Source organism: Physella acuta, unplaced genomic scaffold (assembly GCF_028476545.2).
Source record: "Physella acuta isolate Inbredline_101_S28 unplaced genomic scaffold, ASM2847654v3 ptg000733l, whole genome shotgun sequence".
NCBI classification, from domain to species: domain Eukaryota; kingdom Metazoa; phylum Mollusca; class Gastropoda; family Physidae; genus Physella; species Physella acuta.
This window is the reverse complement of record NW_026732251.1, coordinates 270,646-285,207: the sequence shown is the minus strand read 5'-3', so window position 1 is coordinate 285,207 and position 14,562 is coordinate 270,646. Positions and strand designations below refer to the sequence as shown.

General features: G+C 34.3%; 1 protein-coding gene across 1 annotated transcript; it reads left to right on the top strand.

Moving 5' to 3' along the window:
* Positions 1 to 3,062: 3,062 nt before the first annotated feature.
* Positions 3,063 to 9,385, top strand: LOC131950076 (eukaryotic elongation factor 2 kinase). The gene is made up of 13 exons (XM_059312116.1): positions 3,063 to 3,217; positions 4,245 to 4,735; positions 4,911 to 5,183; positions 5,411 to 5,448; positions 5,683 to 5,863; positions 6,110 to 6,256; positions 6,447 to 6,707; positions 7,151 to 7,405; positions 7,512 to 7,637; positions 7,735 to 7,923; positions 8,027 to 8,151; positions 8,705 to 8,883; positions 9,274 to 9,385. The coding sequence occupies exons 2-13, from the start codon at positions 4,499 to 4,501 to the stop codon at positions 9,378 to 9,380; spliced, it is 2,118 nt and encodes a 705-aa protein (XP_059168099.1). The 5' UTR covers positions 3,063 to 3,217; positions 4,245 to 4,498; the 3' UTR covers positions 9,381 to 9,385.
* The last annotated feature ends 5,177 nt before the right edge of the window (positions 9,386 to 14,562 follow it).

The following is a 14,562-nucleotide window of genomic DNA, read 5'->3' as shown; positions in this document are numbered from 1 at the left end:
TGTGTAATGTAATGGGATATCATCATTCTCGTGGACTCCTGGTGGAGAATAGGAATGCAACAACACCTCGCAATCATACACCAGTTCAGACCATTCATCCAAGTTGCCCATAACGTTCCTCCAGCTATTTGTGCTTCACTTACAACCAGTGTTTCATCCAGGCATCTCTTTGCCCCCCCCCCCCCATCCCCGAAGAGTCTACCCCCCCCCCCCATTCGCCCTCCGAACAAAATGGAATTTATAAGGAAAATATATACTTTCAACAGTGTCCGCCCCCCCCCCCCCCCGGATAAAAAAAAGTCTGGAAGAAACACTGCTGACAACTAGTGACAACTGATTGTTTCCAAGTTTGTTTTGGTCTAGCCACTTTTATCTTTTCGATTCAAAGTTCAGTGCCTGTCTGGTGTTGTTTTAGGTTGGTTCAAGCAAGTATATATTAGGGGAGGTGTGGGAATAATATCCAAAATAATCCGGTTTGTAAAGTTCCGGTGTGTAAATGAACTTAACTTCATTCTACCTAAAATTAAAATTGCGAAATTGTTCAGCTGGCAGGTTTAAAAAAAATAGTGCGCCCTAAGGTAAAAAAAAAAAAAAAAGTAATGACATAGGCCGAGTCGATTTCTGCGTTTCCCACATTCACAGTGTTTCTTCCAGACTTTTTTCTCCGGGGGGGCACTTGAAATCTTCGGGGGGGCGGTAAACTTTCTTCGGGGGGGCGGACACTGTTAAAAGTATATATTTTCTATATAAATTATATAAATTTCATTTCGTTCGGGGGGGGCGGTAAAAATTTTTCGGGGGGGGGGCTTCGCCCCCCCGAAGAGATGCCTGGAAGAAACTCTGCACATTCATTTGTTGTTGGGTCTATCTGTCAAGGCTTCAGTAGAAAGAAGTGTATACACCTTCTTTTTCCACAGTCAGACTATCCTAAATCGCCGTCATTAGTCACAAACACACACAACTAGGCCTAAATAGACACATAGCTCAGACGACGTTGTCATTGTGTTTACTACCCCCGTTGTCCGCCAAGCTTTAAGTCGATTAGAAATAGTTACACAATAGTTTCTTCTCGGCTGTAGTCTAGTCTACCTACTCTATAACCAAATTTTTAGTTTTAAATTAGTTAAAAGAAAATCACGTTCTTTACACGATTTTTGTATCCAGGATTGCAGAGAGTATTTCAATCTCATTCTTACTCTATCTTTTACATCTTAGCAGTTTGGAATATGTATATGGCATTTTGAGTGGTGGAATTAAGTAACACCTGACCAATTCTGTTTTCATTAATTGCGGCTGTTCATTAGTTCTCAAACTGCAGAAACAGCGATTACTGATAGTCTAAACAGGATGTTCGTATCTAGATCTGACTCGTCTGTAGTGAGCACTAGTCACTAGGGAAATGCAGGCGGTTATGCTAACCATTTTTATTTACCAACACAATGACATACTTCTAGTGACTCTTTATTTACTCCCCCCCCCCCCCCCCCCCACCCCCTATCAGACTCGAAACTGGTGGTTTAAGTTATTTTATTAGAGAACACTTGAATCAAGTGTACACTTTCACCCGATTTCATATTGAACTCGCCCCCAATGGCAATATCAAAACACATTTGATTTTGCTAAGTCAGTCTAGCTAGGCCTATCCCAGTTTCAGCTTACGCTTACTTGGAACAAAGCTTGTTTGAACCGGTACTGGGGAAGGTATCTGAAATGAAATACATCTCAGGTAGACGAAGGCCTATCTATCTTTTTAATGATAGAATTTTTAATGCGCTGTTTTCGTTAGAAATCGTGCAACTCTTATTTTGATTAATTCTACGCGTGAAGAGGTTAGTCTATGTTGTAATTTTATAAGAAAGAATTAAAACCTTTGCGCATAAACAATAGGCCGATGACCTTTACCTTGGTAACATCTGGCAGCCTTTAAGTGGGCTTGGTGTTCTTTGATGAATTTCGTATTTTTGGGCTAGGCTAGATCATAATTAAAAATATTGATCGGAATTTTGGCTGGAGATTAGGTGATTCGTTATATATTTTAAACCACCGATTTGGTTAAACGCATGCGGTAGTTCACGTTTTGTTTGTTAGTGCATTGGCCTACATGGACTTTGACATGGAACTTTAGTAGAGAGATATACGGAGGAATGGCGTAATGCTGCACCAATAATAAGATATTGATTACATTTTGAAGTGTGTAGAGGTAGAGTGTAGATATATATACATATCTCAAGGAATTGCCTATAAATGACGTCAAGCTGTTTTGACGATTTTTATCTTACTTTTTACCTCCTAGGTCCTACACACTGGATCTAAAACGTATGCTAATTTTTTTTTTTAATGAATATCCATTTTTTTTACTGTTAATAAAAATGTTAATATAGCCTATTCACCATGGTCTTATGTTTGAATACAGCCTACTAAGAGAAAACTGATCATGTCATGTGTCATGTACAACTCGGCGGAGGGGAAATGGGTTTTACCACACCACACCTTCCTCTTCCTATAAATAAAACATTAACTCAGTGTTTTTCCTCGACTACTGTATATATTAGTTACGCCTATGCAAATGAGGCAAAAACATTTTCACGTCGTTTACGGGGTGAGTGTGCAACTTTTTAAATGTATTAGAGATGGGTGGACGTATTTCAGGGAGAGGGGGGGGGGTCGAGGCTGAAAGAACTCTGAATACGACGAAGCGGAATTTGGTCGAATGCTTTAAACTAGCACCAACAACCCCATATTATCTGCTTATAAAAACATATTTTAAAGATCCATTTGCTCTTTCAACATTAGTGTGAAGTAAGGTGGATTAACTCACAGTCCAATTAGACTATATATACACCAAGTGATGTACATTTGGGCACCTGCGCCTGAACGTTACATTTGAAAATATTCTCCTAACTTGGCCTATTAACAAAAAATAATAATAAAAGAAACAGAACACCATTAAAATTGGCTAAGCTTGCGTTTATTATTATAGAATATATTTTTTTCAGCTGTTCCTAGCACATTGGACGAGATACGTGACACTGCTCGATACGCATGCGCAAAAACCTAAATATACACTGTCTCCACACACGTTTGTTATTATTTGTGCGTTCGTTGCAAACGGAACTGCTGTTTGTGAATCAAGATCTCTAGAAGATTCCCTTGAATGCATCTATTCTGAGTTATCAAGGAAAATGGCTCAACTAGGAACGTTCAACGTCGAGCTTAAGTAAGCAAACACCATCTTTATGTATTTATTTATTTTTAAATTTCATACGAGGATTGAAACACGTAGACTATGGTTTTATTTGGCCGGAACATTGGATTTGTCGATTGCTGGAGGCAGCTGAGTTCCGCGAAGCAAGTGGCGTCATCGGTGTAAACCTCACCATTACATAAATTGGTCATAAATCATTCACATTGTATTACATTATCATTACATACATTATATTACAATATATTACATTTTAATAACTAATTAATTATTAGATCCATATAGACTGACTCTAATCCTAACTAACTTTTAACTTTTTAACTAATGGCTCAGTATGAGTATGGATGGAGTATACATTTTTTATGAAATTAATTAAAATTACATTTTCTAGACTAGGCCTATATAAAAACTATAAACTATAAATTAAAATTGGCTATGCCATTCTGAATTCTTTCTTCTCTTTCTTTACTTATTAATTAACTAATTAATTGGCATGCTACATCTAAATCTAGAGATAAGAGATGAATCTACTATCTAAATCTAGACCTCATTCTCTTTTATGATTTAACTTTAAGGGGGAATAGTTATACCAGTGTCCTATGGTTATAATAGAATCTTCTTTAACCCTGTCCCTAACCCCAACCCAAGTCCTACCATATGCCTAACCCTAATTTCTAACCATTAAATTAGTCGAGATTACAATACTACTAACAATCCTACACACCTTTGGAATGGAAGAGTCTATTATCGGACATCTGTATCCAAAATCATCCATTAGGGATTAAAATATTCGCTGGGCATCCCTTCATTCTTTGGCCCTATCATGCCCTATGGATCATCAAGTCCTAATGGAGAATTGTATCTAATTTATTACTAGACCTAGATCTATATTCATTTTCTAAAGGGGGATTAAATAGCAATAATTTCATCAGTCTTGAGGATGGTAAAGTGCTGATAGTCATTGATAATGCTTTAAAGGAAATATTAATATATATATAATTTAAATTCACAACCTAATACATTTTCATTACAATTTAAACAGGCTCTTTTGTGTTCTGCAATTATCCTGCTAGGCATGGACTGCCTAACAAGTCTCATAGAAGCTAATTGGCAGTCCACTGAATACAGAAGCTGTTCTTGTTGGTGATAAGTTTGCATCTGAAATAACACAGTTCTTGAGATCCAGTTTAAAAGCTAACATTTTATTGAACATTACATAAAATCAACACTTGAAACTAAAATAGCATTAACATTTTTTTGGACATAAAGAAAAAAAATTGTTATCAATAAAAAAAAATGGATGTTCTGAAAGATCATAGTGACAACAGCAATGGTAGCAGTGACATCAGCAGTGATGGGGAGGATGGTCATATTATGCTGTTCCCAATCACAGATGTTGATGCTGATGCCTCATGTGAATCCCTAGCTGATCAGCACAGTGCAGTCGGTAGGGTCTCTCACAGACATAGACATGACAGCGAGACAGAGCCTGTCAAGGCTTTTATAACTCTCAGAGAGAGGAGACTTATGAAGGTAACTACAGTACAGCATTCACTACTATTTAAAAAAATTTTTTACCTGATTTTGTGAGCTTAACAAATAAAAAAAAAAAATATTTAATTTATGAGTTCTATTGATAACTTAAAAAATATTCTGAATTATTATTCTAAAAGTAGTTCCATAATGAAATATTTTTTTTTAATTCCAGGCTTATTCTGGTGTACTTCCTGATAGTAATCTAAAACCACTAGCAATTGCCAAAGCTCGAGAGATTCAATCTGCTGCTGGTCCCAATCAGAAGCCACACTTTAAACTCAAACCAAAGTTTGAAAGAATTATGAAAAAGCTTCGCAAAGGTGTTGATCATTGGGAAAAATACCACCTGGATGATATTGAAACAGAATTAGCCATCAGGCATCGCTACAACCCAAGAAAAAAAATCTGGATGCAAGATCATGTTTTGGTCAAGATGGAGAAAAAGGTGAGAAACTTTCATCAAATATATGCATATTTTAACATTTTTAATATTATTTACCCATACAAGATAAACTAATTTAAAAAATGGATATTTAAAAAAAAATTATTTAAGGGCAGTTAGGAATAATCTTTGATGGCCATGCCTTTTTAGCCTGGTTGTCTTATCACACTTGTTATTGCAAACGAACTAATGCATGGTAGATAGCCAATCTATATGATTTCTTTCAACAGCCATTTACCAGAGGTGCTATGAGGCAATGCTTTAGAGTGTAAGTATAAATGAGCAAGCTGCATAATGATTATTAGCATTTATACTTCTGTTTCCTGATAGGGGAGTATCAGTTTGATATTTCCTGGCATTGCTGCCCTAACAGGAAAATACTGGTGGGAAACATAAGTACCTTGTAATTAATGAAACTTTACTTGCAGAAATATAAGTAGTTTAAAACAAGAATTATATACTGTACTAATATATTCATGTATATTTTATTTTTTTCTCACAGCAAGAAGAAGCATTCTTCAGTGTGCAACTCAACTTATGGACTGGACAAAAATGCCAGTAACTATGTGGCTAAAAGTTACATCGAAGTAGTAGACAGAGATGTTTACTTTCAGGATGTGAAGCTACAAATGGATGCTAAGCTTTGGGGAGAGGAATACAATAGGCATAATCCTCCCAAGAAGGTAATTGGTCTCAAGTGTAGTGTTTGCATTATAAATATTTTTTTAAAAATAAAAATTTCAGAATTTAGGCTATTTTTGGTTATGTATAAAAATTAATTTTCTGTTACAATTTTTAGTAATTGAGATCTTACACACATTTGAGCTTTTATGAAGAGGAAACACGTTCATAAAATATTTATTTTAATATAGGGATTGTTCCATGTCTGTAAAAATAATTCTTATTTCTAAAAACAATTTTTTCTACAGGTGGATATCTTTCAGATGTATGTTCTGGAGTTTCCTGACCGCCCTGGAAAGCCTTTGTTTCATCTTGAACATTTCATTGAAGGGGAATATATTAAGTATAACTCAAATTCAGGATTTGTTGAGGAGAATCTCAGACTCACGCCACAGGTCAGTGTCTAATCTGTATGTGTAGTAACCAAGTTAAACACAGTCTATTCAGGGTTGGAAAAACTGATCACTTTTTGCATATTTGATAAGTTCAGATCTTCCTGGAGTTTTCTTAGTTAAATAATTGTTTAAAAAAAATTAATTTCATGCTTGTTATGGTGTGGTTACTTATTTATTTTTTCTGTTGCAGGCATTTAGTCACTTCACCTTTGAACGTTCTGGTCATCAACTGATTGTGGTGGACATTCAAGGTGTCGGAGACCTCTATACAGATCCACAGATTCACACAGCAGAGGGAAAGGAGTATAATGAAGGAAATCTGGGGCCAAAAGGAATGGCTCTGTTCTTTCATTCACATATCTGCAATTCTATCTGCCAGAGTCTTGATTTGAGTCAATTTGACCTTTCAAACAATGAAGTTGCAACATGTCGACAGTTCATTGAGAAACAGGTTAGTGCAAAGTCTATTGCTTATTTAAAGTTAATTGTTTACTAATTTAATTACTCAAGTGTAAAAGTAAAGTTTCCCTTTCAAACCTGACGGCCTATGGGGCAAGTGAAGTAGAGTTCGCTTGTTTCGGTGACCTCTGCATATGAAGAGATAGTGTGGTCAGCATTATGCCCAGCCGCCTTTACTTTCCTTCACGTGAGTTAGGTACCCATCAGAGCTGGGTAGACTCAGGGACGGTACTGACTTGAACCCGGATTCGAACTCGAGACTTCCGGGTTAGCAGTTTAGCTCTCTACCGCTAGACCACTCCATCCCACTCTCAAATGTAGAATATTTTAATGAGGAATTAAGTCTTGATTGATCACCAATTTAATACATCAACTGTGGAACTGTTTTATTTTAATGAAGAATTTAGTCTAGATGTTTTTTTTGTGTGTGTGCAGAAGTTCAACTCTATGACCCAGCTACGAGGCAGTGATGATTCATGTATTTCTGCATCCCCTATGGACACATTTGACCTGACTGAAATCTTAGGCAGACATCGCTCATCAGACTCTACTACTTCTGCTGATGAGGATTCCTCTGGCCCACTCAGTCCTAGTAGTGAAGATGAGCCCATGTCAGTGGACAGTCCACTGGGGCAAATTAGGGCCAGGATGCGCTGGCAGAGTGAATCTGAACAAGAGTCCTTAACTGCGGTAAGTCTTATTTCACCTTAGTTTTTGTTTTTAATCATGCTTAGCTCAACATGAAATTATTTGTTGTATATATCAGTTTAATTAAAATTTGATTATGAAATTCCAGGAGGAAGAAAGAAAAGCTTTCAGTGAGGCACAAGCCATGAAGAGCAGACCCTCTACTGTATGCCATGAACTTGATCTAAGGCGCATTTCAAACACTTTAAAAATAGGAGATTCTGTTTTAGGACAGGTAATTTAATGAACTTTTTTGTTTACCGTAGTATTGTTTTTGAAAGTGGTTTTAATTTTTATTGTATCTTGCTTTTAAAACTGTATTGTTATCACAGATTCACCATGAAATGGCTAAGTATCATGAGATTGGGCGTTTTTCTGTGCAAGAAGAAATCATAGACTGGGAGTCTGCATTGTTTCACGAAGAGCATGCTGCCCAGCTGGGTGTCTTGGAGGCAATCATCACTATGGCAAAGTTATACTTGGGTCTTCAGAGAGACTTGTTTGTTAACTGCATTGTGCAGGTAATTACAAATTGTTTTTGTATTAAGTAAAAACATTATAATTAAGTTGTATTTGAAAAGAAATTATTTAACAATGTCAATATATTGATGTTAATGCTTACAGCAAACTCCAGAGATGTTGGATTTAGGGATTGACTACATGGTGCAAGCTGCAGAGGCTGGAGACAGAACAGCCATGATTTATATGGCCAGGGCGTTTGAAACTGGTGAAAATCTAGGAACTAAAAGGTGAAAAACATTATCTACTGTGAACTTCTTTTGCAACCTTACCAGCTAAGTTGTTCACACAAGGCTAGTTGCCATCACAGAATAACAGTTGCAACTATGAATCACATCACCCAGTTTGTAGCTTGCTTTTATAATAGATGGGGAGGTCACAGAGGTGACTTTCCCTTTTGTTGCCCTATACCAAGGGAGTTCATATTTTTTGGCTATGGTCAGAATCTCCAGCCTGTTGATTTACATCATCCTGCCTATATTGGTCATGCTTGCTCGATCAGCATCTTATAGTCCTAGTTTGGGGTTATTGACCTACCTTTCTGCTCACAGAAGTAGGTGAAATTATTATCATCAGAAAAACCTGTTGAGTTACACACCATATGGCCAAGCAAACACACTTCCCACTCTCTGCGCCAGAGATATGGGACCAAAGTTTCATAACCCAAGCAACTTCTTCATTACCGCAAACTAATGCATTGGACTATTATATTAGTAAATTTTATTTCATTTAGAATTATTTTTGTGTTCAAATTAAATTTTTAATCTTTTTTTTTTTATCTAGGTCTATCTCCTGGGAAGATGCAGTACATTACTATCAGCAGGCCATTGAACAAAACGACCATGATGAAGGTGGGGAATTTGATTCCACAATGGCAGACCCTGTACATCAGCTGCTTGCTCAACAGGCTGAGATGTATAGAGCTGGTGGCCATGGACTTGACAAGGATTTGCAAAAAGCCGGTAAACTATTGTTTAGTTATTAGGATGTTGTATTTTATTTTAAATTTAGTGTTAACATCATATTTTTAATTGCGGCCCATGGGGCAGGTGAAGTAGAGTTCACATGTTTCAGTGACCTCGGCATATGAAGTGAAAGCATGTGTTTACTCCCATAAGGGCATGGGCGGTTGAGGAAAACCAAGATAACCAAAATGTTTATTTCACACTGTTGCCATGGTGATGGCGATGCCCTTAACACGAGTCAAACACTCATCCAGCTTGGGGGGGGGGGGTCTCAAGGACATCCTCCAAACTTGACTTGGGTTAGCAGTCAGGCACCGTATTATTCAACCATGCCATCCCTGTTTTTTATTTGTAAACTATGTTAAAGTTTACTTGTTTTTTCTTTAGGTGACTTGTACAATGAAGCTGCAGAAGCTGCAACTGCTGCTATGAAAGGAAGACTAGCCAACAAGTACTTTATGCTGGCAGAGGAATGCTATGCTGAGATGGATTAAGTTAAGACAACAAGAGTTCACAAGCCAACTTGTTTACCAGTCAGCTCACCTGGAAAATGTGCATCAGCTCACCTGGAAAATGTGCAGTTTCATCACTATTATAACTTTTTTCATTTGCACATTATCTTAAACTAGCACATGAACAATGGTGTTTTTAAAAGTATTTTATGTTTTTTCTATTACAGAAGGCACCACATTTTAAATAGAATCATTTGGACACTAAAAAATACCAGGAAAATATTTTAAAATAAAATCTCATGTTATTAAACTTGTATCACTAGTTCTATAAATCACATTCCTCTCTTATTAAATGATTATTGATTGTATCTAAGTGCCTTCAGTTGTTTGGTAAATGGCAAATGTTATAGACTGATTGTCTTTTTATATTTTATTTTGTTTAAAAACTAGTTAACCCATACTTTTGCTGAGAATTTTAATAGGGCTTTATAATCATTGTGCAAGTTGTATGTGGAGTTAATTTTCTACCACTTCAGACTGATACAGGGTGTTGACTCAATGGATGTGGTTTTGGAGTGTGAACAAGTGTTGAAGTGACGAGTTTTAATGATGTGTGGGGTGAGGTGTTGTGTGTGGAGAACTGTTGTGTCTGGACAGCAGCAACTGCTTTTGGTTTTTGTAATTTATTTACAGTTGATAATGTTACATTTGTGTCATTCTTCTGTTTAACTAGTGTTTGAGTGCAAATATACAGGCAATTAAAAGAGTATGCATTCTGTTAATTTTTTCACGTTTCTTTTTTTTATGCAAAATTTTAATGCAGCTTTTATTTGAAGTTTTGCATAATTGTTAAAGTAGTTTTACTTAAAAATTGTTGTAGTTCTTTTTACATTGTTAAATCAAATTATTTTTTCAATTTTGTAGTTAAAATTAAAACCACATTTTTTGTTGCAATCATAATTTAATTACCATTTCTTTCAAATAAGAACTGCCTATTGACGCTTATAATGATGGGAGTTTCAAGTTGCATGGCCATGTGCACCTACATCCCCTTTCCCCTTAGCGTAATCCCACATTAACACTCCTAACATAAAACTTAATCTCTTCAAAATTCTTTCGCTCATGAGCATTATTCCTTTTTATGTTCTTTCAGTTACTGTAAAAACTAGTGTAGTCAAGGTTATTTTTCAATATTTTTTGCTTATTTAGTTGTAGGAAAACAGCAGTACCAGTCTCATTTGAAAACAAATATTCATCTAAGCTAGATCATCAGTCTTTAATCTAAACAAAGCTCTTCAGTTTCATGGTTAATGTTTATCACCTTTTACTTTTTTTAATATTTGTAAAAAAATGAAGCTGTGATATGTCACTGAGCATTTTAGTATATTTAGAGTTTTTTGTTTTCAAAATTTGAAATTCTTATCCTCAAAAATTGTTGAAATATTTGCAAATGATTGTTCTGTTTAAATGAGCCAAAGAAATGCCATTTCCATTAAAAATTAATTCATAAGGAGAAGATTTCTTATTTTTTATATCCTTGGATGAAATGCTCAATGTGTTTGCATTTTGTAAATTATTTCCACATTTTTTCTGTATTCCATTATATTTTTCTAATGTATTTGTAAATAGTGTACATATGACTGGTATTTTTTATTTTAACACATTATTTAAATACAAGACAAATAATAGTATATCAATTGAAGGATTAGCTGTTATTCGTCTCAAGAATTTTTAAATACAAAAATTTCATATGCAGTGTTTTGCCAAATATAGATTATCATACTTTAAATTCCTAATTTATAAGTATGCTATTTGCTTTTAATTAAAAAGCTAACATTATTTGTAATCTCTTACTAATGGGCTTTATAAAACATTTTGTTGGTGTGCAGTTATGGGTTGGTGTGTTGTAATACATCAGTTGGCAGTATATAAAAAATGTAAAATGAATGCACTGAGCATTCCACCTAGTCAGCCTTTCAAAGGTTTTAAGAGGAGCCTGGTGGTCTTTTATCTAACCCTTTTTCAGTATGGTTTTATTGCTATTTCTGTTGAAATCCATTTTTTCCCCTATTTATCCATTAATTATGGGACGGAGTGGTCTAGCGGTAGAGAGCTGGACTGCTAACCCGTAAGTCTCGAGTTCGAATCCGGGTTCAAGCCAGTAGACCGTCCCTGAGTCCACCCAACTCTGATGGGTACCTAACTCACGTTAGGGAAAGTAAAGGCGGCTGGGCATAGTGCTGACCACACTATCTCTTCATATGCCGAGGTCACAGAAACAAGTGAACTCTACTTCACTTGCCCCATAGACCGTCAGGTTTGAAAGGGAAACTTTACTTTTTTTTTTTATCCATTAATTATTGGAAATGGTAGCTTGTATTTTTATTTTAGAATTATTCTAAACGTGCTTGAAACACAATTTTCTCTTTTTTTAAATTAACTTTTCTAAATTGTTAATGGTATATTTTAATTTTATGAATTTTAATTGTTAATGGTATATTTTAATTTTATGAATTTTATTTTGGGTGAGGTATATTCAAAAGCTTTTGTAGTTGTAGTAGTTTGCTTCTAAATAATTTGCTTTAATATTTGTGTTAAACAAAATAAAAATTGTGTAAGTTTTATTATTCAAAATTCTTTACTACTTTTAAAAAAAAACTTTGATAAATGTATTTGATATTTTTCATAACATGATCTCCTTACACTTATTTTAATGTGTGTAGCAATGTTCATAATGTTATAATCCTTGTAATAATTATTTTTTAATTTTTCAATTCATTACACATAATAACCTGACATAATTATGTGTGGTTAAGTCTGTGTATTGTTTACAATTGTCACATTTAATAGTTTAACCACTTTAGGCATTCTCCATCCCTCTGCCAAGAACACACGTAGCGTGTAGTATCTTGAAGCATTGTTGTGTGTGTACTACCTTTCTTAGAATGTTCCTTTTTTATATCAAAATCTATTTGTTACCAAGCCTAGTGTGAGGCTAAGTAGTTAAAGGTATTATGTGTAGATTTATTGCATTTTAAATACCAAAAATTCACTTCACCAACATACAAATCTTTACTTCCAAATTTTTACAGGCAAAAAAAATAATTTAAGTTGGGCATTGATTTATATTGATTTTCTGTTTCAAATTTTTAAAAATGTAGGTGTTGTAAAAGTTTTTTTTAATTGTACATATTAGTTATTTTCTATTTTTCTACCTTATTTTTATATTGATATTTCTAGATAAACTTAGTTAATATAATGTCTTTCTCTAATGTTGACTGTTAATAGCATAGCTAGTCTACCATATTAAAACTATACAATTTTTTTAACAATTGCTCCAATTAAAAACATTAGTTAGTCTGTGCATTTGGTATATTTAATCTACAAGTGGAGCATTTCTGTAGATAACTGACCATAATTCTAGTGCCAATGATTTAAAAAAAATCGTATTAAAATATTCATAATTAAATGTATGCAATAAATTAAAATAGCAAAATTCCCTAGAAGTACTTGCCTCTCACTTGGTTTTACTATAGAAAACTAATTTGGCTGTTAAATGTGTTCAGTATTTTCAGTCCTGTTACATACCAGATTCTATGTACACAGCTCTGGCTTTTTGTTTCAATAAAAATTTCAAACTTTTATTCTTGTCTATATTTTTTATAGTGTCATCTTTGTCTTTTACTTTAACACTAGAGTTGAAGTTTTAAGACTTTTAATGCTGTTATAGTCATGTTTACTTTTGTTTGTATGTTTGTAAATAGAATCACCCTAAATGATATTTTAGTTGTATGAGAATTGGAACCAGGAAGCTTAAAGTAAAAGCAAAACTTCTATGAGGAACACTGCTGAATCTATGTGTAATAAAATATGACAAAGTTTAAATAAATAAACACTTTTTTATAATTCACTCTGATCTGATTATTTTAATAATTAATTTCCATATTTTGATGAAGATCTAGATTAAAGCTTTAAAAAATACTGAAATTATTTCCACATAGCCAATATTATTGGCAAAACTATATAAAAATTATATATCATATCTAAATATTGATGAGATAAAAAAACAACAACAAATATCTAAAGATTAGTGAAGAATAAAAGATTAAATACTTCTTATGTCTCATCTTTTTGTTTTTACAAAGTAGCTTAATTAACTTCAATGTTTTACTTTAGTAACTTTATTCTAATTAAGTTACCCTTCTGAACCTGGGCGTAGAAAGGGCAGGTGGAATATGTTTTTAATTAGCATCGGCATTGTCTAGTACTAAACAAAACGTTTAAACACATTTCCTATGTGTTAAAATGGGATGTAACCAGCAATATTTCAACAGTTGAAATTCTATTTGGATTAGCTCGCTTTACAAATATTTTGTTCTGTTATTTGCACTACTCCTTCACGGGCTTTTCATATGTCAGGGGGGAGGGAGGGATCGGACTTTGTGATGAGGGGAGGGAGGTCATGTAGTGTGTACTTTGTAACATAAATTGATTAATATACCGTATGTTAAAAAATACATTTGAGGGATGTTGTAGGTTGAGAAATAACGTCATTTTATGGGGGGGGGGGGGAGCTGGATTTTTGTGAAGATATGTAATCAATGTGATTGTCAAAAAGCGTGACGTCATTTGTGGATGACCCCCCCCCCCCCCTTTTCTAAATTACAAACCTACTAATTTGATGGATTCGATGATATATTTACTACAGATTGAAAAATAACTTAAAAAGACTTAAGTATGCTATATGCCTATAATTAAGCCTACAGGTTAAACAATGAGCTGCTAGAGAAAAAAAAACAACTATGAAATTGATAATAAAGAAAAATAACATAACTACTAAACTACAATCAGGCCTACATCATATTCATACAGTTATCCATTATTCAGAGGGCAGTTGTAAGGCTACAAGTTAGAGATGAGGAAGGCTGGTGTGCTTAATTATGTATGAAAATACTACAAGTATGGTGTAGAAGTGCGGATATTCCAATATTGCCTTTATTCCAAGTCCATTTAATATCGTAATTACTTTACTTAACTCTTCTTTAATATAATTTTTATAAAAAAATGATCCACGGTTATATTCAGAGATTTTACTTTTGGCTTTTAATAGATGTATCAAGGGGCATAACACATTTTACCCCTGGCTTCTCTTCTTTTCCTTTTTTTTTTAAACTCTGGGGTGTGCTAGACTATCCAGATTTAGCACTTAGACTTTTTGAAATAA

Coding starts and splice junctions, on each gene's coding strand:
- LOC131950076 (XM_059312116.1), top strand. CDS start 4,499: ATGGATGTTCTGAAAGATCATAGTGACAACAGCAATGGTAGCAGTGAC. Junction 6,257..6,446: donor ATCTCAGACTCACGCCACAG/GTCAGTGTCTAA, acceptor TTTCTGTTGCAG/GCATTTAGTCACTTCACCTT. Junction 7,406..7,511: donor AACAAGAGTCCTTAACTGCG/GTAAGTCTTATT, acceptor ATGAAATTCCAG/GAGGAAGAAAGAAAAGCTTT.